Below are 25,715 nucleotides of genomic sequence, written 5' to 3'. Positions count from 1 at the left end.
ACAAATACTATAGATTGAGTGGCTTATAAATAACAGAAAGTAATTTTTTACAGTGTTAGAGGTTGGAAGTCTAAAATCAGGGTGCCAGCATGGTTGAGTTCTGGTGAGGGTCCTCTTCCAGGTTTCAGAGCACTGACTTCTCCTTGTATCCTCACATGGCAGAAAAAATGCAAGACAGCTCTCTAGAATCACTTTCATAAGTGCACTAATCTCATTCAGGGCTGCTTCTTCATAACCTAATTACCACTCAAAGCCCTACTTCCCACCATCATGTTGGGGGTTAGGATTTCAACAATCACCTAGCTAATAAGAGGTGGATGTAGAATTTGAATCCAGGCAACCTGACCCCAGAGAAATTGCTTCATGTTTATTAAATAATTTTTTTTTAAGTGACCAGGTCTTGCTATGTTACCCAGGCTAGTTTTGAACTTCTCAGCTCAAGCGATACTCTTGCCTTGGCTCTTGAGTAGCAGGCAGATACTACCATGCCCAGCTCAGAAATTGCTGTTTGTTTGTTTTTACTTTTTTCTATTTTAAAATCTATCAAAATTCAAAAGAGTGCGTACAACACGTATGTACAATAATAATAATAAACACTAATAACATGGTCACTCATCTACCCATTACCCAGCTTAAGAATTAGAATGATGCCAAGATGTTATGCCTCCATCATAACATCTTTCAACCCTATGAAAAAGAACCAGTTTTCTGAATTTTTACTTAACTGTTTGTTCTTCTTTATAGTTGCAATAGAAAAGCTTGTATTCCTAAATGATTTACCATTTAGTTTCATCTGTCTTTGCAAATTATATAAATGAATTTATATAGTATGGATCCTCTGTGAGCTTGCTCTTTTTAATCATTATGCTATTGAATTTATACATGTTAATTCAGTTCATTCACTTAACTCTTCCATAGTATTCCATTATGTAAATGGAGTACTATGAACTTCAAATTCTTTTTACTAATGATTTACTTTTTGGTTGTTCTAAGAGTTTTGTTACTATAAACAATACTGCTATAAGCATTCTTGAATATATTGCCTCATTCATTTCGGCAAAGGTTCCTTTTGGGTACAGGCACATCCAGGAAGGGATTATCTGGGTCATACCAAGAATCAGGAAAATATTAAAGTGAATGAAAAAGACAACAAAGAGATGCTGACACCAAGATGACAGTTGTTAGAATTATCTGACAAATATTTATATACAGACCTCATCAAAATGTTTTAATGAGCAATTATGAACATATTTGAAACAAATGAAAAACAGTCTCAGCAAAGAAATCAAAGATATAAAGAAATCCCTGTGGAAATTTTAGAAATTAAAGATACAATAATGGGGCCGGGTGTAGTGGTTCACGCCTGTAATCCCAGCACTTTGAGAGGCCGAGATGGGTGGATCACCTGAGGTCAGGAATTCGAGACCAGCCTGGCCAACATGCTGAAACCGCGTCTCTACTAAAAACACAAAATTAGCCAGGCGTGGTGGTGCATGCCTGTTACCCCAACTACTTGGGAGGCTGAGGCAGGAGAATCACTTGAACCCAGGAGGTGGGGAGGTTGCAGTGAGCCAAGATTGCCCCGCTGCACTCTAGCCTGGGTGACAGAGCAAGACTCTGTCTAAAAAATAAATAAATAAATAAAAACAAAACAAAAAAACAAACCCAGATATAATAACTGAAATAAAAACTCAAGATAACGGGCTCCACAGCAGAATGGAAGGAACAAAAAATCAATGAACCAGAAAATGAAACAATAGAAATTACCCATTCTGAAGAGGAAAGAGAAAATAGACCATAAAAAATGAACAGAGGCTCAGGAACCTGTGGGGCCATACCAAAAGATCTAACCTTTGTGTCACTGGAGTACCAAAAGAAGGCCAGAAGAAGGGTGGAGCTAAAAAAAGTACTCAAAGGAATAATGTCTGGAAACTAAGCACATTGGCAAAAGGCATAAACCAGAGATTCAAGAAGCCGAACAAATCCCAAACAGGATACACCCAAAGGAATCCACACCAAGAGGCATCATAGTGAAATTTCTGCAAACTAAGGACAAAATATCTTTAAAGCAGTGAAGGAGAAATGACACCTTACCCACAGGGCAGTAACGATTTGAATGAGAGTAGATTCCTCATCAGAAATCACGGAGGCTAGAAGGAAGTTGCACAATATTTTTTAAGTGCTGAAAGAAAACAACTGTCATCCCAAAATCCTATATCCAGTGAAACTACCCTTCAGGAAAAGAATTTGTTGCCAGTATACCTACCTTAAAATATTTGCTAATGCAAGTTCTCCAAACAGAAAGGAAACAATTTAAAAAGCAATCTTGGAACATCAAGGAGGAAGAAACAACACAGGAAACAAAAATATGAGTAAATACAACAGACTTTTCTTTTTCTCTTGAGGTTCCAAAATTATGTTTGGTGGTTGAATCCAACATTATAATACTTTCTAAATGTGGTCCTAAGTGTATGTACAGGAAATATTTAAAACATGTTATAAATGAAGGAGGGCAAAAGGACACTAAGGGAGGTACATTTTCTATGCTTCATTTGAACTGGTAAAAATATTGGTTACTGATATCAATCAGTAAACTGATAAGTTGTGTATATATAGTATAATACCTAGAGTAATCAGTAAAAAGCTATAAAAAGTGATACACTAAAAAAAAAACACACACACTACAACTAAATCAAAACAGAATTCTAAAAAATGTTCCAATAACCCACAGGAAGGTAGAAAAATGAAAACGGAGAAACAAACAAAAAAACAGAGAAAACAAACAGGAAACAAAAAATGGCAGAGTTAATCTCTACTAATCTATAATTATGTTAAATGTAAATGGTTTGAGCACATCAGTTAGAACAAAAACGTTGGGAGAATGGGTTTGAAAAATTATGACCCAACTATATGTATCAAACTTAATTTCAAATATAATGATATATGCAGTTTGAAAGTAAAAAGACAAAAATGTATACAATTATTAATGAAAAAATAAAGCAGGAGCTGGGTGCAGTGGCTCACACCTGTAATCACAGCACTTTGGGAGGCTGAGGCAGGAGGATCACCTAAGGTCAGGAATTTGAGACCAGCCTGGTCAACATGGTGAAACCCCGTCTCTACTAAAAATACAAAATCAGCTGCTGTGGTGGCGGGTGCCTGTAATCCCAGCTACTCCAGAGGCTGAGGCAGGAGAATTGCTCAAACCTGGGAGGTGAAGGTTGCTGTGAGCTGAGATCACACCATTGCACGCCAGCCTGGGAGACAAGAGCAAAACTCTGTCTCAAAAATAAAGAAATAAGTAAAAATAAGAATAACTAACTAAATAAATTAATTAATAAAGCAGGGGTAGCCATAAGGTCATATAAAGTAGACATGAGAGCAAAGAAAATCATCATATAAAGTAGACATGAAAGCAAAGAAAATAATCAGAGACTGCATAGGACATATCAGAGACACAGCAGGATATTGTATAATGATAAAAGAAGAACACATAGCAATCCCAAATGTATATATACAAAACTGCAAAATGTATGAAGCAAAAACTGACAGAAGGAGAAATAGAGAAATCCACAATTACAATTGGAGACTTCAATGACCTTCAACAATTGATAGACCAACAAGGCAGAAAATCAGCAGCGATACAGAAGAACTCAATAATACCATCAACTAACAGCATCTGATTAATATTTATAAAACACTCCAATACCAGAATACACCAGAACACTCCAATACCAGAATACACCAGAACACTCCAATACCAGAATATACCAGAATAAAAAATACCAGAATACACCAGAATAAACAATACCAGAATACACATTATTTTCAAATGCTCACAGAACCTATGTAAGATAACCACAATCTCAGCCGTAAAACCAACCTCAACCAAATTAATAGTGAAATCATACAGAGTGGGTTCTCTAAGCACAATGAAATTAAACTAAAAATGAATAATGGAAAGATAAGAGGAAAACCTTCAAATACTCGGATATGTAGCAACATACTTCTAAATAATCTATGAATCAAAAAGAAGATCTCAAGGGAAATTTAAAAATACATTGACCTGAATTGAAAATGAAAATACAACACACCAAATTTTGTGAGACATAGCTAACACAGTGCAGAGAGGAAAATTTTATAGCACTAAATATGTACATTAGAAAAGAGGAAAATTCTCAAATCGGTCACCCACCAGTTTATCAGTTTCAAGCTTCTACCTCAAGAATCTAGAAAAATATGAGGAAAATAAACCCGAAGCATTCAGAAAGAAGGAAATATCAAAGATAATAGAAGAAATCAAGAAAATTCAAAGCAAATAGAGAAAGCAATAAAGAAACAAAGAACTAGTTCTTCAAAAAACATTTTTTAAAAAAAGACAAACCTCTAGCAATACTGACAAAGTGTCTTACCCAATCATTTCAGATTTCAAGTGTGATTTAATCCTTTATATTTTCAACTTCCTTGCAGCATATCTCCTGTAAATTGAGTTTCTTTAAGTGATTATTTATATATCATCTCTAACTTTTCCCTGTATTACTGTGTTTTCTTTCCATATAACTAAAGAAGAGTTTTAAGAGATTCAATTTGTCCTTGAAGGTCTTTTTCTTTCTCTTTTGATAAACTTGAATAATTTTTAAAAATTATAATGGGATTAACTGAAACATAAAATGGAAATCAGCTTGATCAGCTATGCAGTACAGGTACAGGTTGGGCATCCCTAATCCAAAAATCCAAAAATAGGAACTGCTCCAAAACCGGAAACTTTTTGAGCCAATCTGATGCCACAAGTAGAAAATTCCGCACATAAGTACATAATGCAAACTTTGTTTCATGCACAAAATTGTTTTAAAATATTATACAAAATTACCTTCAGGCTATTTGTATAAGATGTATATGAAACTTAAATGAATTTCATGTTTAGACTTGGTTCTTATTCCCAAGCTATCCCAGTACGGACATGCGAATATTCTAATATCTAAAAATCTGAAACTGAAACACTTCTGGTCTCAAGCATTTCGGACAAGGGCTGCTCAACCTGTCATTACAGACTAACTAAATAAAATTAATTTTAACATACTTTACAATGTTCAATCAGTTAAAATACTATTTCAGCTTGCTGGTAACAGTCCAGCTAAATTAATCTATCACTTCACTTTAGCATACACGAGCATAAAGAATATAGGGCATGGTGCTTTTTCACATTGTCTACTTTTGCATCATGTGTCCAGATGAGACCAAGGTTTTGTTCCCCAGTTAATAAAACTGAGCTTCAAAATATGATTAAGATGATTCCCAGTGAATGATGAAAATGTTCCGTATCTTGAAAAAAGTGTGAGTTACACATATGAATCCATTTTTTAAAATGGCACAGTTAAGATTGGTACATTTCAATTTCTGTAAACATTGCCTTAAGAAAAGAACTATGCAAAAGTAATCATTGAACAGGAAGCAGAGAATGGAGAGAAAGGTATAGACAAAATGAGACAACAGAATGTTGTAAAACTGATGGTGTACGGAGGCTTATTCTGTTTACTTTGTATATGTTGGAATTTTTCCATAATAAAAATTTTAAGTTAATGAGTCCTTATGAGAACATGTTTATGAATGCAAAGTTAATTCAGTCTACTCTAGCCAATCAAATCAAAGCAAAAGAGGGCAAAACAGAGAAACATTCTCCTGAAACAATCTAATGTAATCCATTTTCTATAAAAAGGCAGTATCTTGATAGACCTGACTGATATCTTTTTGTGTATTTTGAGATATTATCCTCTTTCCATATAACTACCAATGTTATCAAAGACTTTTCAAGGATCTAAATGGAGTTTGACAAATACTGTACTGCTGATAAATTTGCTTTGAAGTAAAAAATAATTCAACAACCTATATTCGAGGATGCCTGGCGGTGCTTCAGAGAAAGAGAGTGAATAAAAGACTTCGTGGATGCCGTTTAGCTGGAATCAGAACTCAGAATGCTCACTGAAAGAAGAAGGCATTTAAGATTGAGCAGGAAATAATGGCCTTGTTTCAGCAAAGAAGTGACACCCTTCCAAGATGTTTATTATTGTTGGTTTTACTTCATAAGTTCATTTTGTTACTCACATCCTCAAGGAACAGTGTATTCTCAGTAGCATCTATCAAGTGAACCCTGGAGGCTGGTCACATTCATAATCTTTTGTTTTTCTGGCTACATAGAGGTGATTTTGAACTATAAGATCATCTCAGCTATTTAGAGTTTAGATTTTATTTAGCCTTATTTATTTTACCTAGAGTTTATGTATTTGAAAATATCCTGATTTTTAATCTTCTATCACCTTGGCTCTTACCTGAAGTGAACTTTGTTTGAGCTCAATGGATTTCACCTCTCAATAAATATGAAATCAATCTGAAATGAATTGAATTGTTTGGCATATTTTGCCTCTTCTATGTGCACTAATCTGTTTCACACATTTTCAGTTTGTTTAGAAATACATATTCCAATGTATCTGAGCAGAAACTAGTGAGATGGGAATGGATATAGCCATAGTATTCCATCATCGAATTCCATGGCATTCACTCAAATGTAATTCACCTTTTTTTACAGTACCTTAATTTGGCCTGTATTTATAGGACTTGGTGTTCTTTTTGCTGTGAGAAGATGGTGAAGGTAATTCTTGAATGTTTGTTTTCTGCACTGCGTCATGTTTGTACAACAGGGTAATATATTTGGAACTGATTACATAACGTAAGAGGGGAATTTGATCAAAAAAGTTAAAATAAAATGCACAAGCCTCTTAAAAGAATGCCTAATTCTATCCATGCAAAAATGGGGTAGAATCCTAAAATGCTTATGACAAATACTTGATTGCTTCTAGTCCCTCTTTTAAATACTTTAATTTACTTATATACGTGTATCATAAATACTTTTTTGCCTCAGTTTCCCTCCTAATAGCCTAATTGTTCTTTTTACTGTGCAGGCATAACTGTATAACAAAGTTAGTTTTTTGTTCATGCCATTCATGAGTGTATAATTTAGATAATTTATTGTTTATTTTACCATTATTGTTGCTAACAAACTTCATTGTTTTGCGTTGTTTGTTGGGACAATTAAATAGTGTACCTCTTGGACTCATGGATTAAATGGCTTATCAGAGATAAATTGCACTGCTGAAGAATCAAAGGAGAAAGATTGAAGTGTAGAATCTGCACTTCAATCTTTCTCCTTAATTAGCACCACCAGGAAATTTGATTCAAGTTCTAGAGGGGAGTGAACCCAGGAATTGGCTTAAAAGCAAAAACGTACACACAAAGAAACCAAAGCTCGCAAGCAATTATTTATGCATGTGGTCCACGCACTCAGTCTGAGAAACACTGACTCGACTTAAAAGTCTTAATAATGCTCAGATTTCGGAAATGCTATTGACCTGAAACATCTCATGAAGTTATTAGTTTGAACGCGAGGTGGCGGTACAAGCTAAGAGAGTGAATGAAAGCTCTGCAGACTCGGTGGACTCTGTTTCACCCAGAAGCCAAGTAAAAATACAGACCACATTTACAGCTAAAGCTGAGATAGATGTGTCCGGGAAGGCAGTCGTCGCCAGACAAGTTGTAAGAACGAATTTAAAAATCTCTGCAAAGACATCTGAGAGGGTCGACGGTGGATGTGGTGATTGGGAGCTGAAAAGGATTTTTCTTCTGTAATCAGACAATAGACACGATGCAAACTAAAGTACAGAACAAGAAAAGGCAAGTGGCGTTCTTCATTTTATTGATGCTTTGGGGAGAGGTAGGTTCTGAATCGATTCAGTATTCCGTATTGGAGGAGACAGAAAGTGGCACGTTTGTGGCCAACTTGACAAAGGACCTGGGACTGAGGGTGGGGGAGCTGGCTGCACGGGGAGCTCGGATTGTTTTCAAAGGGAACAGACAACATTTGCAGCTTGATCCACAGACCCATGATTTACTACTAAATGAAAAGCTGGACCGGGAGGAACTGTGTGGCTCCACTGAGCCGTGTGTGCTACCTTTCCAAGTGTTACTGGAACACCCCTTGCAGTTTTTTCAGGCTTCCTTGCGAGTCAGAGATATAAATGACCACGCCCCGGAATTCCCTGCCAGAGAAATGCTCCTGAAAATATCAGAAATTACTATGCCAGGAAAGATATTTCCTTTGAAAATGGCACACGATTTAGACACTGGCAGCAACGGCCTTCAGAGCTACACAATCAGCTCCAACCCTCACTTCCACGTTCTCACCCGCAATCGCAGCGAAGGCAGGAAGTTCCCGGAGCTGGTGCTGGACAAACCGTTGGACCGCGAGGAGCAGCCCCGACTCACGCTAACGCTCACCGCGGTGGATGGTGGGTCTCCGCCCCGGTCAGGGACCTCCGAGATTCACATCCAGGTTTTGGACATCAATGACAACATCCCCGAGTTTGCTCAGGAGCTCTATGAGGCGCAAATCCCTGAGAACAATCCCCTCGGCTCTCTGGTTATTACCGTCTCAGCCAGAGATTTAGATGCAGGATCGTTTGGGAAGGTATCTTACGCCCTGTTTCAAGTCGATGACATCAACCAACCGTTCGAAATAAACGCAATCACAGGAGAAATTCGGTTGAGAAAGGCTTTGGATTTTGAGGAAGTTCAGTCTTATGACGTGGATGTTGAGGCTATAGATGGTGGGGGCCTATCAGGAAAATGTTCTTTAGTCGTCAGGGTCCTGGACGTGAATGACAACGCCCCTGAACTCACCATGTCGTTCTTCATCAGCCCCATCCCAGAAAACTTGCCAGAGATCATAGTGGCAGTTTTCAGTGTTTCAGATGCAGACTCTGGGCATAACCAACAGGTTATTTGTTCAATAGAGAACAATCTCCCTTTTCTACTAAGACTTTCCGTGGAGAATTTCTACACCCTGGTAACAGATGGGGCACTGGACAGAGAGAGCAGAGCCGAGTACAACATCACCATCACCGTCACTGATTTGGGGACACCCAGGCTGAAAACCCAGCAGAGCATAACCGTGCTGGTCTCAGACGTCAATGACAACGCCCCCGCCTTCACCCAAACCTCCTACACCCTGTTCGTCCGCGAGAACAACAGCCCCGCCCTGCACATCGGCAGCGTCAGCGCCACAGACAGGGACTCAGGCTCCAACGCCCAGGTCACCTACTCGCTATTGCCGCCCCAGGACCCGCACCTGCGCCTCCCCTCCCTGGTCTCCATCAGCGCAGACAACGGCCACCTGTTCGCCCTCAGGTCGCTGGACTACGAGGCCTTGCAGGAGTTCGAGTTCCGCGTGGGCGCCACAGACCGCGGGTCCCCGGTGCTGAGCAGCGAGGCGCTGGTGCGCGTGCTGGTGCTGGACGCCAACGACAACTCGCCCTTCGTGCTGTACCCGCTGCAAAACGGCTCCGCGCCCTGCACCGAGCTGGTGCCCCGGACGGCCGAGCCGGGCTATCTGGTGACCAAGGTGGTGGCGGTGGACGGCGACTCGGGCCAGAACGCCTGGCTGTCGTACCAGCTGCTCAAGGCCACGGAGCCCGGGCTGTTCGGTGTGTGGGCGCACAATGGCGAGGTGCGCACCTCCAGGTTGCTGAGTGAGCGCGACGCGGCCAAGCACAGGCTGGTGGTGCTGGTCAAGGACAATGGCGAGCCTCCGCGCTCGGCCACCGCCACGCTGCACTTGCTCCTAGTGGACGGCTTCTCCCAGCCCTACCTGCTTCTCCCGGAGGCGGCCGCGGCCCAGGCCCAGGCCGACTGGCTCACCGTCTACCTGGTGGTGGCATTGGCCTCGGTGTCGTCGCTCTTCCTCTTGTCGGTGCTCCTGTTCGTGGCGGTGCGGCTGTGCAAGAGGAGCAGGGCGGCCTCGGTGGGTCGCTGCTCGGTGCCCGAGGGCCCCTTTCCAGGACATCTGGTGGACGTGAGCGGCACCAGGACCCTGTCCCAGAGCTACCAGTACGAGGTGTGTCTGATGGGAGGCTCAGGAACAAATGAGTTCAAGTTCCTGAAGCCGATTATCCCCAACTTCCCTCCTCAGGGCACTGAGAGAGAAATGGAAGAAACCCCCGCCCTTCCGAATAGCTTCCCATTCAGTTAAGTGTGGGATTATTTTACTAAATCTTACTTATGTTTGAAGATCTCTTTTAACTTAAAGTTACATGTTCTGTTTCTTTTTAATTTACCTCTATTCTTTAGGTTGAAATTTTATATAAAGTAAGATACTGGGTGTCTTAGTATTTCCTGTTCATGCTTAGGAGTTTATTACTTCACTTGAGGGTACTTGACAATATGAACACAAAGCAAATTTTTATTTGCATAATTTTAAACTTTTGAAATTAAATTATCTATTCTTCCCCCACCCAAAAAAAAGTATTGTAAATCCTTAAGTAAGATTGTATTTCTAGCTATTGGTAAGAGTTGTTTCACTATTGCTATGTAGGACCGTGTTTAAAATGTGAGTATTTCATATTATTTAATCCTCCAGTGTCTCGTTTTGCAGTAACTCCTACAGTGTGTAACACTAAAAATAAGAACTAATGGTGGCTAAACACTAAAGTAGCCATTCATACTTATGCATATTTTAGTATCTCATGATAGTCAACCCAAAATTTTTGTGACTATAGACTTTACTGAAGTGTCATCACATCAGTTTGTGAGCCTCATGTAAGAACATGATGGTCTTTAAAAAAAAAAAAGTCTTACCAATTATAAATGCTTAATAAATATTTGCTGAACATTACTAACATTCTAGTACTGATTTTTAAAAACACTATTGTATCTACAGCAAAATGCTAATATCCTCTGTACAACAAAATATCCTTGCCAATGAGTGAAAGTATGAAATATCACTTCTTTGTCAAATCACTATTGCTTTCCTTCAAAACAGAAAACACTCTTGACTCTTCTACTCACCCTACATACCACTACAGAAAATAAAATTCTTAACCGCACGGTTTACCTTTTTGGCTTTGTTTAACAATTTGAAAGTTGAAGGGCTTTCAAATTATATTTGCCAAACTCCTCCTCTCACTTTCTCAAGATATTTGGTATCTACCAAAATCTAAATAAGGTATTAGTGGCAGGTTATTTGGTAACATCAGATTTTCCCTACTAGTGTTGTGTAAGCATCATTTGCCTGTATTAACCATAAAACCATTTGCCTTCACAGTTTATCCCATATTTAGTCTTATTTGTGTCAGTTGTATTTGTGATATTTCATTTAAAAATCCCTCTTTCAACTTTCTATCAAAGGTAAGCAATGTATATTAAAATGACCATTCAGTGACTATTTTATTTTATTTTGAGACGGAGTTTTGCTCTTGTTGCCCAGGTTGGAACACAGTGGCACGATCTTGGCTCACTGCAACCTCAGCCTCCCCGGTTCAAGTGATTCTCCTGCCTCAGCCTCCTTAGTAGCTAGGATTACAGGTGCATGCCACCACACCCAGCTATTTTTTATATTTTTAGTAGAGATGGGGTTTGCCCATCTTGACCAGGCTGGTGTCGAACTGCTGACCTCATGATCCACCCGCCTCAGCCTCCCAAAGTGCTGGGATTACAGGCATGAGCCACCACACCTGGCCAACTATTTTATTTTTATCCTTAATTGAAGTGGAACTGGGCTGAACTAAGTTACATTTGACAGTGTTTTGTGTCCAGATAAGTGAACTGACTGTCATGGATGATTACCAACTGATTAAATAAGTGTGGAGAACATTTACTGTTTTGTGTTCTCAGATATATACCCTCTCCTCCTTAGAACAGCATTCTTCCTTGGTGAGATTCCTTCTTCCATTGTTCTCACTCCAGTCACTTGGCTTTTAGTTGAAGCAGTAGTGTTTTTCAATATCCCCATCCCCTTAATCCTAGAGAATGTACACTGGGGTGGTATCCTGTCCGATGCAGACAGGTCAATACCCTTCCCCAGAAAATGTATTTTTGACTTTGTCAACTTTGTTGTCTTCTTTACATTTGTAGAAAAGGCATTACGTAGATTCTGAGCTTATATTGATTTTTTTTTTTTTTTTGAGACAGAGTCTTGCTCTGTTACCCAGGCTGAAGTGCAGTGGCATGATCTCAGCTCACTGCAACCTCCACCTCCCAGGCACAAGGAATTCTCCTGCCTTAGCCTCCCAAGTAACTAGGATTACAGGCACTCACCACCATATGTTTCATTTACTGTATTATCCCAAGAAGCTACATGAATGTCCGTACAGGTAAATACTTGTTATTAAATGAATTTGCCTGGAGCAGAGTTTTGTGTGCTGAACTTGCACCTTTATAAGGAAGATGAATACAGATATAGACATTACTTTTGCTGTAACAACCATTCTTAGCTACCTGAACAAGGCCACATAATAGGCGGGGGAAAAGGGAGTATATAACAGGCTATGACCTAAAAGGCCTGCTTTATGTTTTAGCTATCACAGTATACCGTGTGCTTTGAAATGAAAATTATCTGAAGTTGTAAAGCAGAACGCTTGGTGGCGCTGCAGGCTAAGAGTGAAAAACTGCAGCATCAGTGTCTCCTTAAAAGCTGTGCGGGTTTCCTGGCAGCTCGAAAAGGAAACACTTTTTCACCACTGGGGATAGAAGGTTTCAGAGAGGCAGCCATCCCATGTCGGTCCATGTTAAAAAGAACTAACTCAAGATATTTAAATCAAGATAGCTGAGTTGGCTGTAAAGCAATTATTTTGTGATTAATACGGCATCTTTTGGACCCTGAGGAATGATGGAGACGCCGCTCCCCAAAGCACCAGAGAAAAGGCAAGTGACCGCCATTATTTTCTTATTACTACTGTGGGAGGCGGGCAGCGCTACCATTAAGTATTCAGTTCTAGAAGAGAGGGACAGCGGCTCTTTTGTGGCCAACTTAGCAAAAGATCTGGGGCTGGGTGTAGGGGAACTGGCCGCAAGGGGCGCCCGGATTCTTTCCAAAGGGAATAAACAGTATTTGCAGCTCGAACAGAAGAGTGGGAATTTGCTCCTAAAAGAAAAATTGGACCGGGAGGAGTTGTGCAGTGACATAGATCCATGTATACTGCATTTCCAGATGTTATTGAAAAATCCGGTGCAGTTTATTCAAGGTGAACTACAGCTCCAAGATGTAAATGACCATGCCCCAGAATTCTTGGAAAATGAAATCCTCCTGAAAATCTCTGAAGGCAGCCATCCAGGGACTTCATTTCCTTTGAAAATAGCTCAAGATTTGGACGTAGGTAGCAACACAGTTCAGAACTACACAATTAGCACCAACTCCTATTTCCACCTTTTCACTCGCAATCACAGCGACGGCAAGAAATACCCAGAGCTCGTGCTGGATCAAGCGCTGGACCGCGAGGAGCAGCCCCAGCTCAGGTTAACCCTCACAGCGCTGGATGGTGGGTCACCGCCCAGAATTGGGACTTCCCATGTTCTCATAGTGATTGTAGATATCAATGACAACGTCCCTGAATTTACTCAGCGGCTCTACGAGGTGCAGGTCCCAGAAAACGCCCCTATAGGTTCCCTCGTCATCACCGTCTCTGCCAGGGATTTAGATGCTGGGACCCACGGGGAGCTCTCCTACTCATTTTTTCAATACTCAAATCAAATCATTCAGGCCTTTGAAATAAACTCAATCACGGGAGAAATTAGATTAAAAAAGGCGTTGGATTTTGAGGAAATTCAATCTTACCATATGGAAGTTGAGGCCTCAGACGGTGGGGGTCTTTCAGGAAAATGCACCGTAGCCATAGAAGTGATGGATATAAACGACAACGCACCGGAACTTACCATGTCCTTACTCATCAGTGATATCCCAGAAAACTCCCCAGAAACAGTGGTCGCTGTTTTCGGAATTTCGGATCCGGACTCTGGGAACAATGGAAAAATGATGTGTTCCATCCAAGACCACCTCCCTTTCCTTATAAAGCCTACCTTAGAAAATTTCTACACCGTGTTAACCGAAGGAGCGCTAGATAGAGAGAGCTGGGCCGAGTACAACATCTCCATTACTGTCACAGACTTGGGGACACCCAGGCTGAAAACCGAGTACAACATAACCGTGCGGGTCTCCGACGTCAACGACAACGCCCCCGCCTTCACCCAAACCTCCTATAACCTGTTTGTCCGCGAGAACAACAGCCCCGCCCTGCACATCGGCAGCGTCAGCGCCACAGACAGAGACTCAGGCACCAACGCCCAGGTCACCTACTCGCTGCTGCCACCCCAGGACCCGCACCTGCCCCTCGCCTCCCTGGTCTCCATCAACGCAGACAACGGCCACCTGTTTGCCCTCCGATCGCTGGACTACGAGGCCCTGCAGGAGTTCGAGTTCCGCGTGGGCGCCGCAGACCGCGGCTTCCCGGCGCTGAGCAGCGAGGCGCTGGTGCGCGTGCTGGTGCTGGACACCAACGACAACTCGCCCTTCGTGCTGTACCCACTGCAGAACGGCTCCGCGCCCTGCACCGAGCTGGTGCCCCGGGCGGCCGAGCCGGGCTATCTGGTGACCAAGGTGGTGGCGGTGGACGGCGACTCGGGCCAGAACGCCTGGCTGTCGTACCAGCTGCTCAAGGCCACAGAGCCCGGGCTCTTTGGCGTGTGGGCGCACAATGGCGAGGTGCGCACCGGCAGGCTGCTGAGCGAGCGCGACGCGGCCAAGCACAGGCTGGTGGTGCTGGTCAAGGACAACGGCGAGCCTCCGCTCTCGGCCACTGCCACGTTGCACGTGCTCCTGGTGGACGGCTTCTCCCAGCCCTACCTGCCGCTCCCGGAGGCGGCCCCGGCCCAAGCCCAGGCCGACTCGCTCACCGTCTACCTGGTGGTCGCGTTGGCTTCGGTGTCGTCGCTCTTCCTCTTGTCGGTGCTCCTGTTCGTGGCGGTGCGGCTGTGCAGGAGGAGCAGGGCGGCCTCGGTGGGTCGCTACTTGGTGCCCGAGGGCGCCTTTCCAGGGCATCTGGTGGACGTGAGCGGCACCGGGACCCTGTCCCAGAATTATCAGTATGAAGTTTACCTGGCAGAAAGCTCTGAGAGCCAGTTCAAGTTTCTTAAACCGATACTTCCCAACTTCTTGGGTGAAGGGACTGGCAGGGACAGCGAGGCAAACTCCAACTCCAGGAATGATTTTGGGTTCAATTAGGAATCTGACAACAGGTCGTGATAAATCATAGAATTCACTATTCATCTGTAAGTTCCCAATTCTCTCATTCACACAGTCACATATTCACACATTAGTAATGGCTGTTATATTTATAGCTATTTCAGCCTGCTGGACTATTTTCCATTCCCTCTAATTTTTGTTGTGGTGGTTGTCAACTATGTTAGTTATAGCATGTGCACACAATAGCAGATAAATGGTGTTTCCTAGGGTTGTTGTTTTTGTTTGGTCAGATTTTGGAACTCACAGGTGTTTTCAGGTTCCCAATATTTGAACTTGTTCATTGATACGTTATGATTAAGAGAATGGTGTTTCTAACTTTCTGATTATCATCAGCATGACTCTAAGTCTATTGTAAATCACAGCTTTTAGTTTAAAAAATACTTTTCATTTATGCAAAAATTTTAGTAATCTTGTAAATTGTTGCATTTCTGTTGTGTTGTTTCAAAAACATTACTCTTCCCTCAAATGAACCAATATTTTACCTAGGTGATGTTTTCTCTCTTGAATTTTTTCTTTCAAAATTGATATTTATAGACCATCGGGTGTTATTCTAAAGGATTCAACTCCTATTACATGAAAGAATAATAGAAAAAAGGTTGGTTGACTTGTGATTGCTTTTTAAAAAAATAATAAATGGCTTTGGTATGTAAATAATGATTCTCCTTCTTTTAAAATAATATATAGCAACCGGGGTGCAGTGGCTCACATCTGTAATCCTAGCACTTTGGGAGGCGAGGTGGGTGGATCACCTGAGGTCAGGAGTTCGAGACCAGTCGGGTCAACATGATGAAACCCATCTCCACTAAAAACACAAAAATTAGCTGGGCATGGTGGTGAGTGCCTGTAATCCTAGTTACTCGGGAGGCTAAGGCAGGAGAATTCCTTGTGCCTGGGAGGTGGAGGTTGCAGTGAGCTGAGATCATGCCACTGCAGTCCAGCTTGGGTGACAGAGACAGATTCCATCTCAAAAATAAATAAATAAATATATAAACGTATGATTCAAACATACAGTAAGTAAAAAAGAAAGCAAATTAGCATCATTATTCCACCATCAGAACTAATTTCATTAAGTCAACATAATTCTAAAATATTTCAATGGATGCATATAAGAATAAAGTAATAGATGAAAATAATTTTATAAAATGATCTATAATAAATTGATAGCTTCTGATTAAAATGATCAGATTGAATACAATAAAACGAAGTGTGAAACTATAGAACTTGCTTAAGCTTTGATAAGTAGTCCCTATAAAGTTTAAAAAGCAAGATTAGATGCATATTAAGACATTAGCATTACTTAACCACCTGCTTAAAAATGAGCAGATAAACATTTTATACCCTTTCTCTTCTTTCTTAACCTTACTTATCCTTTTAGAATTAAATATATATTACCTTATCAATACTTATAACATTTACAATATATTCTGAAAGAATACTTGCCATAATTGTTTAGGCATTTCATATTGTTTTTTTAGACGGAGTTTCACTCTTATTGCCCAGGCTGGAGTATAGTAGCGCGATCTTGGCTCATTGCAGCCTCCACCTCCCGGGTTCAAGCGATTCTCCTGCCTCAGCCTCCCAAGTACCTGGGATGACAGGCATGTGTCACCGTGCCTGGCTGATTTTGTATTTTTGGTAGAGATGGGGTTTCACCTGTTGGTCAGGCTGGTCTCGAACTCCTGACTTCAGGTAATCCACCTTCCTCGGCCTCCCAAAGTGCTGGAATTACAGGTGTGAGCCACCACACCTGGCCAGCATTTCATATTTTTTAAATTTTAATTTAAAAGTCATATAATGCTACTTTTTTTTCAATTTTATTCATGTCTGACTGCCCAGGGTAACCACTTTTGATGTTCTTATGTGTTTTCCCATATTTACTTCCCTATTTTAAAAATCACATATGCTTATAAAGTGCTTTTTCTCAAATCCCAGTTTTAGATATCCAGTTTTTAAGGGGTACACACACAGACACACACACAACTTGCACATTTCCTCTACCTAGCAATATCAAAATTCTGTTTAGATAATGTTTATATAATTTTCACCATAAAAATGTTACTTACACCTAAGCCTTAAGAGTAAAAGGAAAAAGCCTATTTTTTACCTTTAAGGTCATAATTGCCTTCTTTTTCAACTACTTTTCTATGTACATTTTTAAAAATTATCCACAAATTTTGTAAAGTCTGAAGCTTAAGTTAAACTCATAAAGAAATCTATTGGTTCTATTCTTTTCTCCTGGAGCCATCCTGGAGCTATTCAGAGTCTTGTTCCATTGTACATTGTTTGCTCTCTAGACCTACTGCACAGCTGGCAGTTTGCTTTTCCCACTAACTTGGGAATTTATCTTCCTCTTGCATTTGATTTCCTCTTCTGGATGTTACATCTTCCTCTTGTTTGGTTTTCTCCCTTAACTGTCAGAAGAATATTTGGTAATAAATCTTTTGATCGTTTGAATATAAAAAATTTCAGATGTCAGAAACTCAAATGTCTATTTGAAGATTTTGTTGGGTGTGGAATTATAGGTTAGGAATTATTTGCTGCTAGTATTTTGAAGACATTCCTCTGTTGTCTTCTAATCACCAAAGTTGAGATGATCATCAACATTCTGATTACTCATTCTTTTCTGAGAAACTTTATTTTCCTTCTAGATCCCTGATTCTCAACCAATGGCAATTTTGCCATCTTTGGTAAATGTTTGGCAATTATCAAACTTTTGGCAATGTCTGCAAACATTTTTGATGGTCACAGCTGCCAACAGTGCTGACGCTGAGAAACCCTGCTCCAGATATATTAAGGTTCTTGTACGTATCTCCAGTGTTCTAGAATTTCATCATTGTGTCATAGTGTAAGAATTTTGGTCTTTTATTGCACTAATTACTCAATGAGACTTGCCAATCTTGACACATGTTCTTCAGACTAGAACAGGCTTGTTAGGGTTTTTTTAATTAAAAAATTATTTCCTCTACTAAATGGTTTTTGGTTTTTTATTCTGCAATTTCTGTTAGTTGTATAGTAACCTGGTTTGATATTTAATTTTTCTTATCCTTGTTCTATCTTCTGTCTTTATTTTTCTGGATTCCAGTAAATTTCCTCTATGGCTGAATTTTGAGCTTTTGCTATCATCATTTTACTTTCAAAAAGCTTTTTCTTGGTCTCTGCATATTTATTTCTATAGTAGCCTTGCAGTTTTAAAATTCTTTGGTGAGATACAATTCACATACCATAATATTCACTTTTTTAAAAATTGAGTTTGGTGGTTTTTAGTATATTCCAAGGACTGTACAATTATTACCACTATCTAATTCCAGAACATTTTTCACATTTTCATCAGCACAAAAAAGAAACCTGTTATGCATAAGCAGTCAATCCCCATTCCCTCCTCCTTCCAGCCCCTGGAAACCACTAATCACCTTTATGTTTCTTTGGATTTGCCTGTTCTAGACATTTCATGTAAATTGAATCACAGAATATGTCCGGCTTCTTTCACTTAACATAATGTTTTCAAGGTTCATTCATGTTATAGCATGCATCAGCACTTTGTTCTTTTCTATGGCTAAATAATATCCCATTGTATGAATGTGCCACATTTTGTTTGTTCATCAGTTGGTGGGCATTTGGGTTTATTTCCACCATTTGGCTATTATGAATAATGCTGCTAGGAACATTCATGTATGGGCTTTTGTGTGAACATGTTTTCATTTCTCTTGGGTGTATACCTAGGATTGGAATTACTGGGTCACATACTGACTCTATATAACTTTTGGAGGAATTATCAAACTGCTTTCCAAAGTGACTATACCATTTTACTTTCCTCTCAACAGTGTATGAGGGTTCCAATTTGTCTACATCCTCACCAACACTTATTTTTTGTTATTATAGCCATCTTAGAAGGTGTGAAGTAGTATCCTATTGTGGTTTGAATTGCATTTCCTAAATGACTAATGATGTTATATTTCTCTTCATATGTTTATTGTTCATTGGAATATCTTCTTTAAAGAAATGTATACTCAAATTCTTTGCCAGTTATCTAATCTAATTTTTAAAATATTTTAATTGTGGAATGTTAGTAGTTCTTTATATATTCTAGATACTAGACTCTTATCAGATACATGATTTACAAATTCTTTCTGCCATTCTCTGAGTTGTGTTTTCACTTTATTGGTAGTGTCTTTTGAAGTAAAAAAGATTTTTTAAAATTTTGATTAGCCCAATTATGTATTGTTTTCTTTTTTTTTTGAGACAGAGTCTTGCTCTGTTGCCCAGACTGGAGTGCAGTGGTACAATCTCAGCTCACTGCAACCTCCGCCTCTTGGGTTTAAGTGATTCTCCTGCCTCAGCCTCCTGAGTAGCTGGGATTACAGGCGCCTGCCACCACGCCCAGCTGATTTTTTTGTATTTTTATTAGAGATGGGGTTTCACCATGTTGACCAGGCTGGTCTCAAACTCCTGACCTCAGGTGATCCACCCATCTCAGCCTTCCAAAGTGCTGGGATTACAGGCATGAGCCACTGTTCCCAGGCTATTTTTTCCTTTTATAAAATAAGGCACTTAAAAGTTGATAAACATTGTATGTTTGGGTGAGACTAACTGAGTGGTGGACCTCACCTTAGGGTAACAAAACAGGAAACATTTTATCTGGAGAAAAAATGTCAATATCTGTAAGTCTTCGCTCTTGGGCTCACATTGTTCTTCAGAGAGGAATTCAGTAAGGATGGGTAGGATGGAAGTTACTATAAACTTGACACCTAGCACTCTGTAAGCTCCTTGGTTTGAGAGAAAGTGTCTTAATTTTTTTTAGCCCACTTTCTCACTAAGATCTCAGTCCTGACCTAAGTTGTGCTGTTGTCCTTTAGTCCAGAGCCCTTCCTATTAAACCACTATGGATATTACACCTCCGATTTTCTGCCATGATGAGAAAAGGGAAAGTGCCTTGCTTCACTGACTAGGAAAGGAATTCTCAGATCTAAATACTCCTTATATATATTTTCAGCCAGTGTTGTTTTTAGCCTCTCCCTGGGTCCTCAATCTGGATTATTACTTTGGCTAGATTTGATTTTCTTACTAACTTTCCTCCTTTTCATTTGAGAGCAAAAAGAAAACTGTCAGTTACCAATTGTCTGTGTGCTTCGCATCTTCCAAAATTTTTGTGACATCTCTCCCCTACGGTTTACTCTCTTCCCATTATTTCTGTCTTTATAGCTTTGTTTATTTTAAACCCTTGCCCTCTATCATTTACATAAAGTTTCAGGAAAAAATTGAGAAAAACTAGTGTGCTCAAACCGGAGTAAAATGCAGTCCTTACTGTCAGTCATATTGTGCTAGTTTTCCTGTACCTGAATCATTTATGTTGTTTTATTGCTTGATTTGCTTGATTTCATCAGATGTCAGTCTTTAGATAAGAGTTCATAGGTGCTGTATTTTTTCACATGCTTGAGAAATACAGTTTAGCAGGGTATAAAATTTTTCAATGGATTTTCTTTTCCTCAAAGATTTGTTGACATTAAAGATAACATTAGTTCTTCTGTCATAGTTTCTACAGTCATCTATAAGTCATTTGATTTTTATCCTTAAGTAGTATTTTTTTCAGTAAGAATTCATCAGTACTAGCACAAGGTTTAATGAATTCTTTCCTGTTTGCTGCATTGTTGTCTTTGTACTTGAGCAACAGCTTGGCTATGTATAAAATAGTTGAGCCATAATTTATTTCCCTCAGAATCTTGTAGACATTTCAATTCTGTTTTGGTATGAAATGTTGCTCAGGGAAATTCTGAAGCCTGTTTGCTTCACCTGTAGGTAACTTGTTTTCTATCCTTGAAATTCATTATCTTTATCAGATTGTGTCTTGATTATGGTAATTACACATTACTTTTCCCTGGAACTCCTCGTGCCTTTTCAATCTGCTCATGCAGATATTTTCAAGTATATCATTTATTTATATATGGTAAGTATATTTTGTTTTAAAATCTGCCCTATAGTTCTAGTATCTGAAGTTTGTGTGGGCCTATGCCTACTCTATTTTGTTTCTGCTCCTTCTCATGCATGATGTCTTTGTTTCTTTGTAGGACATGCATGGTTGATTGCCCTTGAAAATTTATTTGTGGGGTATCTACAAAGCCTAGGTTGCACATGTTCCATCTTTCAAAAGAGATTTTCATTTGTTTCAGCCAGGATATTGGAAACACTATCAATAGTGGACCATCACAAATTAATTAAATGGCTTAAGGCTCCTTGCATCTCAACCTATGTATATTCAAAATACAAATACACAAGAGGGCCACGTGCAGTGGTGCGCACCTGTAGTCCCAGCTACTCAGGAGGCTGAGGTGGGAAGATCACTTGAGCTCAGGAGTTCTATACCCACCTAGGCAGTATAGTAAGACCCCATCTCAATACACACACACACCTCAATATGTAGATACAACTTCCCAGGCATGGTTTTTTTTTTTTTTTCTTTTTCTTCTGCTCTGCTTAACATCAGGGAGATTTCTATGTAATTCCCTGGAGTTGGAGGCTGAGGGCAGGTTTAGATTGCTTGTGTTTACACTGTATTTACATTATGGATGTATCCCTGAGGGGTCCCTTAATATGAAGAGGATCTTTCTATAATATGCTGCAACTGTGGTTACACCTGAGCCTTGATTTATATTTCTTTAATCCCACATAGCTTCAGATCAAAGCCTGAGTACAAATATTTTTAAATTCTCTGAGAGCATGAGAACTGTTGTTCTGATACTCTGTTTACCCCTCTATTACAGGCTTCCATAAGAAATTGGGCTTTTTCTGCCATTTTCTACTATGTTTTTGGCTCTTCATTAGTTTAGAAGTTTTTTCTTAAGTTTTGTCCATTATATTTTGTTTTCCTTAGGAGGGTCATATGAATTATCAATACTATCATTTTCAGAAATGACAAGCTCTGTCTAATGTTTATTCAACCTGAAGATTCAGTTTTTCCATCATTTCCATTATGTATTAATTAGGCTATTTTTCCTTTACATACATTGAATCCAATGTTTCATCAACTGAGTACTCTGCTCAGACAAATCAATAATCTCCCCTCTCCACTAGACAGTACTCTCTTCACAGAGAGGGCTCTTTATCTTATGGGCTTAGAAAAATATACACAGCCATTCATTGCTTAATAGCAGAAATACATTCTGAAAACTGTGTCATCAGGCAATTTCATTATTGTTCCAACATCATAGAGTGTACTTATACAAATCCAGATAATGTAGCCTACTATACACACCTAGGATACCCAGTAGAGCCTATTGTTCCTAGGCTGCAAACCTGTACATCATGTTACTGTACTGACTACTAGATAAAATTATAACACAATGGTGTTTGTGTATCTAAACATAGAACAGAAATGCATTGCACTATGACATTACTATAGGTATAGCATCACTAGGCAACAAAAATTTTTCAGCTCCATTATGATCTTCCAGGACCACCATTGTATATGCCATCCACGGTTGACCAAACATTGTTATGCAGCACATGGCTGTATTGAAATAAATATAGGTGAATGAACGTTGAATAAAGTAATAAATAAATTTCAGTCTGTTATTTTATCTGGCTTAGTAAGCCTAAACATGATAACAAAATATTTTATTTCTTTATCTTTATAAAATACCCATTTATTATTTATAGTATTTGATACTTGCTTTGTTCACCTAATAATATGTCATTTAAAATATGTGACCCAGCTTTCATTTTTAACATTTACAATGTGATGTTGAGCCCTTTATTATTTCTTTACAAATAATACATTTTTAAAACTAATTTTGACTTACTGTGTTACACATGAAGGGAGGAAGAAAGATTTTTATTCACCTTCAGACCATGTTCTGCTTTTTATTTTATTTATTTATTTATTTATTTTTTTGAGACGGAGTCTCACGCTGTTGCCCAGGCTGGAGTGCAGTGGCGCGATCTCGGCTCACTGCAAGCTCCACCTCCTGGGTTCACGCCATTCTCCTGCCTCAGCCTCCTGAGTAGCTAGGACTACAGGCGCCCGCCACCGCGCCTGGCTAATTTTTTTTTGTATTTTTAGTAGAGACGGGGTTTCACTGTGGTCTCGATCTCCTGACCTTGTGATCCGCCCGCCTCGGCCTCCCAAAGTGCTGGGATTACAGGCTTGAGCCACCGCGCCCGGCCCATGTTCTGCTTTTTAAAAAAGATATACATCAAATTTATCAAACACTTTTATCTTTAGTCTCTCAGGAGTACATCAGAAATTTTTTATTCTCCCCTATTCTTAAACTAAGTTGTATCAGATTAAGGGACTAGTACCTTAAAGCTTTGATGATTTTATGTTTCACACTTTTTTTTCTTTTACGAACTCTAATTGAGAGGCTCCTATTACTTATAATTTGAGTGAAGGAATAAAATTTTGAGTTTGGATGAATTATTCAGAGTTCAGGACAAAAACCAAAAACTACTCTGTGTGTCTCTAACCAAAACCAAAAAGGATATCAGCTACAAGAACTTAGATGCTTATATAAAATCACTGGAAGAACTGGACAAGCAGAAGAAAGACAGTCAGCACTGAAATGGTTTTGAAGGCATATGACCACAGCTGCAGCACAGGAATCAGGAAGCTGATGCTACTACTACTACCAAAGTTGTTGCTCCCACAGTGCCCTCTCCCACCTCCAAAACTGATGGCTGCACACTGACACAGAGTGTCTGGATGCCACAGTGGTCTCCAGTTCCCTATGAAGGTGATGGCTAAACAGAGGAATGCTGACTTGGCTGCAAGCATTCACATCTTTCTGACCTTATTGGTGAACAGTGGAAGACAACCTTTGCCTGTATTCTAAGACTCACATGAAGGAATCTCATTGGTAAAACCTAATTTACATACAGAATAATAATTCTAAGAAGTCTGAAAAATGGAGTTTTATGCTTTCTAGACCCTGAATTTTTAAAAAATTTATAAAATGAAACAGGAATTGATGGCATATTCCGTATAGTACACTGGGGAAACATTGTTCAAAAGGCCTTGTCCTAGCACTTGAATTAATTTCTCTATTGCTTCGTAGGCTTAGCATTCAGTGAACAAGGATTCTTTTGGATACAAGCCACACCGCCAATAAGGAGAGAGGCAGTCATATGTTCCTTTAATAACTGCTCTGAACTGGATAACTTTTTTGACCCTATCTGTTCCTAGTGGGCAGTTGGGGCAATAGGTCAGGTCTAAGTGGGTATGATATAGATGGCTACTTTAACCCAAATATACATTCTCCCCTTATTTATTACTAATATACTTCTGATTTTAGCTGCTTATGTAGGTATGTGAGCTATAGATTATATTCTTCAACCTCTCTTGAAGCCAGGTGTCATCTTGTAACTCAATCATAGACTGTGAGATAAAAGCAAGCACGAGTGCCATGGAGTACCTTATGGAAATAATCTTTTAAAAAAGTGAAAGCACACCCTTTCCTTCCTCTTTTTGTTGGCATGAATGGGGATATAATGACTGGTTATTAGGCAACTATATTGGACAATGAAGTAAAGGCCATGTCCTGAAGATAGCAAATCAATGATGGAACCAGACTGGGTCCCATATATCATGGAGTGCATTTCAGCCACTAGCCTTCTTTTATATTTTGTTTAAGTCATTGTTATTATGACTTTGTCTGTAACTTCAGGCTAATTTGATATAGAACGTAGATCTATAAGTTATATAGAATATAATTCTAGCTGATATAAGAAGTTTCTTTAATAAAGTGATATTTAAGGTAAGAGTAAAAAGGTGAATAGAGAAAAATGTAAAACTTACATGCATATTTTAGAAATCAAGGTTTATTGAGAAAAAAGGGACAAAGTAAATGACTCAGAATAAAAACAAGAATTTTTTAAAATAAGGAAAATTAAAGGAATGAATTAAAAATATGAAAGCACAAATTGATTATACAGAAGAAAACCACATAATATTTGACCAATTAAACAAAACGTTATTTCTTTAAAAAAGCCAAGGACATTTTAGGTTCTATGTATAACTGATGTATGAGACATGTACCTTTCATTTGGCTCCCTCTAAAAATGCACTAAGAAAAAGTGAACAGATATTTTCAGAAACAAACTTAATAAGGATGAAGAGAATAATGTAGAAGACAACAGGGAAAACTCTTAGAAGTTGGAAAACAGATGAATGATTTAGTAGACCTGACAAATCAACTACCAGTTGTAGTGTAAATGGGAAGAGCTGAGAATCAATCCTGTTTAGACTATGGGTCTAGAATCAATTCTGTTTAGATGGTGGGACATACAGAGGCATCTGAAATGTCAATCCTAGATCCTCTGGAAATGATAGTAGCATGCCAAATAAAAAAGATTGTGTTAAAGCTCCCTGTAAAGCAGTTAAATCTCTAGCAGTTAGATCACATTTCCCCACTCCAGTCACTGAGTAACCTACCTATCCCCTTGACCCTAACAGAAGTCTGGAGTTTTATTTTCTGATGAGTACAAAAAGCAGGGTTATTATATGAGAGGTGCTGCCAACAAAATGGAGGGCATGGGTAATATGGATAGCAAAAGTAAGTAACCATCTAAATATTGAATTCTGGTTGATTGTTAAAATGCTATGATA

The 25,715-nt window shown here is 39.4% G+C and overlaps 2 protein-coding genes across 4 annotated transcripts; both read left to right on the top strand.

The window, feature by feature from the left end:
• Positions 1-933: 933 nt before the first annotated feature.
• Positions 934-12,205, top strand: LOC105467006 (protocadherin beta-6). Of its 3 annotated transcripts, none has more exons than XM_071098284.1 (2): positions 934-9,943; positions 12,016-12,205. In XM_071098284.1, exons 1-2 carry the CDS (start codon positions 7,697-7,699, stop codon positions 12,199-12,201), a joined length of 2,433 nt encoding a protein of 810 aa, XP_070954385.1. In that variant the 5' UTR covers positions 934-7,696; the 3' UTR covers positions 12,202-12,205. The 3 variants fall into 3 exon arrangements, with proteins under 3 accessions (XP_070954385.1, XP_070954387.1, XP_011714584.2); XM_071098286.1 differs by lacking the exon at positions 12,016-12,205 and adding an exon at positions 11,312-12,009 and having other exon boundaries at positions 7,188-9,943; XM_011716282.3 differs by lacking the exon at positions 12,016-12,205 and having other exon boundaries at positions 7,192-10,720.
• A 504-nt stretch (positions 12,206-12,709) lies between these two features.
• LOC105467245 (protocadherin beta-17) lies at positions 12,710-16,441 on the top strand. The gene has a single exon (XM_024788256.2). The coding sequence runs from the start codon at positions 12,710-12,712 to the stop codon at positions 15,098-15,100; it is 2,391 nt and encodes a 796-aa protein (XP_024644024.2). The 3' UTR covers positions 15,101-16,441.
• The last annotated feature ends 9,274 nt before the right edge of the window (positions 16,442-25,715 follow it).

The sequence above is a fragment of the Macaca nemestrina genome, chromosome 6, assembly GCF_043159975.1.
Source record: "Macaca nemestrina isolate mMacNem1 chromosome 6, mMacNem.hap1, whole genome shotgun sequence".
Classification (NCBI taxonomy): domain Eukaryota; kingdom Metazoa; phylum Chordata; class Mammalia; order Primates; family Cercopithecidae; genus Macaca; species Macaca nemestrina.
The sequence above is the reverse complement of the archived record's forward strand: the minus strand, read 5'-3'. Positions and strand labels throughout refer to the sequence as shown.